Source organism: Curcuma longa, unplaced genomic scaffold, assembly GCF_044706935.1.
Source record: "Curcuma longa cultivar G26 ecotype Majalengka, Jawa Barat unplaced genomic scaffold, ITB_CL_G26_1.1 contig_22033, whole genome shotgun sequence".
Classification (NCBI taxonomy): Eukaryota; Viridiplantae; Streptophyta; class Magnoliopsida; order Zingiberales; family Zingiberaceae; genus Curcuma; species Curcuma longa.
The window spans coordinates 9,934-13,154 of record NW_027431796.1 but is presented as its reverse complement, the minus strand read 5'-3'; the positions used below and the strand labels follow the sequence as shown (position 1 = coordinate 13,154).

The 3,221-nt window shown below is 40.0% G+C and overlaps 1 protein-coding gene and 1 long non-coding RNA gene across 2 annotated transcripts; one reads left to right on the top strand and one right to left on the bottom strand.

Annotated features, from left to right (window-relative positions):
* Positions 1-285: 285 nt before the first annotated feature.
* LOC141817821 (gamma-glutamyl peptidase 3-like) lies at positions 286-1,397 on the top strand. The gene is made up of 4 exons (XM_074705447.1): positions 286-603; positions 680-844; positions 940-1,107; positions 1,188-1,397. Exons 1-4 carry the CDS (start codon positions 286-288, stop codon positions 1,284-1,286), a joined length of 750 nt encoding a protein of 249 aa, XP_074561548.1. The 3' UTR covers positions 1,287-1,397.
* A 366-nt stretch (positions 1,398-1,763) lies between these two features.
* LOC141817819 (uncharacterized) lies at positions 1,764-2,899 on the bottom strand. The gene is made up of 2 exons (XR_012600865.1): positions 2,513-2,899; positions 1,764-2,406 (listed from the first exon to the last, which is right to left on the bottom strand). It is a non-coding gene; the product is annotated as an uncharacterized LOC141817819 (long non-coding RNA).
* Positions 2,900-3,221: the final 322 nt, after the last annotated feature.

Sequence of the window (3,221 nt, the reverse complement as noted above, 5' to 3'; positions counted from 1 at the left end):
GGTTATGGAATTTAGTAGTTTGTGAGTTATTGGCATATACAATATCAAGAATAAACAATCAGCTCAAGCATGTGCCAGATGTGAAACGAATTGTGGCATATGTTTTGTTGATGTGTTAAGATACAGAATAAGTTAAGATTTTGATATACTTTGATTAATAAAATGGTTGTGATAAATGAATAAAATATTTGTGAACAAGTTCGATATTCTGCTCGACAAAGACAACCAACTCTATATAATAACATCTCGTGCCTTTCTCCACTTCAATCAACCTTACAACCCAAAATGAAGATAGAGCAAGAGAAAAGGTTTGCACTGCTCTTGGCTTGCAAGGACTCGGACTACGTCAAGAAGAGGTACAACGGCTACTTCAACGTATTCTTGGAAGCCTTCGGGGACGAAGGAGAGACCTGGGACTTATTCAGGGTGGTGGAGGGAGAGTTCCCGGCCACGGAAGACCTGCACAAGTACAAAGGGTTCGTCGTCAGCGGAAGCCCCTACGATGCCTATGGCAATGACTTGTGGATTCTGAGGCTGTGCTTGCTCATCCAGACACTTAATGCCATGCACAAGAGAGTGCTGGGAATCTGCTTTGGCCACCAAGTAATTAACTTGAGGAATCAGTTTGTGCATGATGGTTGAGTTCATGGCTGTTTAGTTGTTTACTTTTGCCTTGCAGGTGTTGTGCAGGGCACTTGGTGGGCAAGTGGGGAAGGCTTGTGGAGGATGGGACATTGGGATCAGGAAGGTGATCATGCAGGATGAGTCAAGACATTTCAAGTTCTCGGAGAGATTGGAAGTCATTCCTAAATGTGTTTCGATCATCGAATGCCACCGAGATGAGGTACATGAGTAGTGTTCAGTGAAGCATTTATCAACTTTGTGTGTTCTACCAAATTCCCTTTCATACTCATGAACTAAGCTGAAAATTATAAGCAGGTGTGGCAAGTTCCAATCGGAGCAGAAGTGATTGCCTCATCGGAGAAGACCGGAATCGAGATGTTCTCCATAGGAGATCACATATTGGGCATTCAAGGTCACCCTGAATACAATAAAGATATACTGCATAGCCTCATCGATCGCCTCCTAGCCGATGAATCCATCTGTGTAATTAAGCTAAAGTCCATTTTCATTATTTCAGTTTGTGAATTGTTGTTTGTGTTGATAGTTTATTTGCTTTTTGTTAGAATTGCTTTGCTGATGATGTGAAGGCAAGCTTGGAGGAAGCTGAACCTGATAAGGAATTCTTGGAGAAGTTGTGCAAAAGTTTCCTCAAGGGTGAATAAACATTGATCTTAAATAGGGAGGGAGGGGAGAAAGCAATTTTGGAAAAAGAAAAAGGGCTTGAAATAAAGTATAGATTATCTGAAAATATGTAACTGTATTATTGATCTGAAATCTACTATTTGAGATTGATATAATTAATTATATACAGACTTGGTTGCATCTGAAACTTGAATGGCAACTCTGATGAGGAATAATGTATATTAATCATCACATGATTGATGCATCAGACAAAGTAGCAGCCTTATCTTAATTTAATTGCTCACATTATAGGACCCAATGCCAAGAGGTTAATTCCAATGATTTTCAGAGTAGTAAAAGCTCTATGTGATCTATCATACACATCTCTTTGCCTTTTGGCTCTGCAAATTAAGGTACAAGAAAATGATAGCAGGAATATGATGATGCTCGTTTAGTTGCAGGAACTAAAGAATGGCCAAACAAAGCATGAGAGGAGCAAGAAAGAATAACAAGAGGCAAAACTGAAGCACTAGCAATATTCCACATAGCAAAAGGGAGGTAAACAATATGACTCCTTGTCTCATCTCCTTGTTCTCTACTCCATCATCACCAGGCAAACACAAGCTACAAGAACTTGCACAGAAAACTAAAGGCAAGAAGAAAAGAAAAATAAAGAAGAAGAAGACTAAGAAGATATAGTGATTGAGCCCATTGAGCCAATATCACAAGCTACACATGTAAAGAAATGGTTAAGACACCTTAAAGTGAGCCAAAAACATGCACCAACTGGTCTGCGTCTTCTTCATCTCTTGCCTTGTGTCTTAAACTCCAAGCCTTATCCCATGACAAGAGGAGAGTGGAGAGGAGGAAGAAAGCAGCAGTAGGAGAGTAGGGTTGTATGTTGCTTCTCCATTACTCTTCTTCCTGTTCTTCTTCTGCTAGCCCTCTGCTGAATCAAAGGGGGAAAGATACAAAAGCTGTGTACAGTGGTGTATTTATTTCCTTCTGTTGTCTCTTTGACACATCTTCACCAACTCCTATCTTTCTCTCTCCATCTGATCGTGTGCAGTGGTTACAGTCAGCAATGCTCCCTGATAGTTTGCTGAATTTGCAGTTAGCTCCCTGGCTATTGGTGCTTTTAATCCAGGAACAATTTCTTCTCTCCATGAACAGCAGAAGTGAGCTTTATTAATTATATTACCAGTGCTTGTAATTGTATGTATCAGGCCATAACTACGAACAGAAACAGTTCCAGCTTGCAGTGTACCTGGATTGCAGTATCGACGCCACAAACACCCAGATGATCACCACAATCCTTGACAGATTGCTCATCGAGTTCTGCCCTGTACCGATCATAATTGCTCGATATGATCGCTCGAGTCACTTACTATATGTGCGAAAGTGAGTGTAGAGAAGGCGGAGTAGAAGGCTGTAGGCGTCTGTTGACCTTCCCTTTCCAGGAACGCTTCATTGTTGCGGTGCTCCAATTAAGATCCGCACGACGGCTCCGGCGAAGATGAAGAAAGTCGAGCTCACCGGCCACAGGTCGGCGGTGAGTGGCTTGTGGAGAGGGACGGCCATGGACACACCGGCGGCGGCGCCGGCGGCCGTGAAAGGCACTTTGAAGTCGACAAGCTGCGACCGGTGTGTATATCTGCAATGTGAACTGAACTAGATAAATGTAGTTGTTTGTATATAATTCATAAAGTATATTCATTAACTTTATAATATATATGTTTATTTTTTAATGAATTATTTATTTAATTAATTTTTTATCTTTTAAACGAACATAAATAAATTCTTACCAAATTAAATATCAAATTTACTCATAAATAATATTTAATTCATTTACAGTCTAACATTAATAAAGTGTCAAATAGGAAACGGGTCAAGTAGAGTTTGGTGCAAAATTAACAAATTGATTTAAATTCTTAAAATTTTCTAATAAATTAACACCCATAATCCTATCCTTTTTC

Bases quoted from the DNA above. Each gene is read 5' to 3' on its own strand.
- LOC141817821 (XM_074705447.1), top strand. From the start codon at position 286: ATGAAGATAGAGCAAGAGAAAAGGTTTGCACTGCTCTTGGCTTGCAAG. The intron at 604-679 runs GTAATTAACTTG...TTTGCCTTGCAG, and splicing joins GAATCTGCTTTGGCCACCAA to GTGTTGTGCAGGGCACTTGG. The intron at 845-939 runs GTACATGAGTAG...AATTATAAGCAG, and splicing joins TCGAATGCCACCGAGATGAG to GTGTGGCAAGTTCCAATCGG.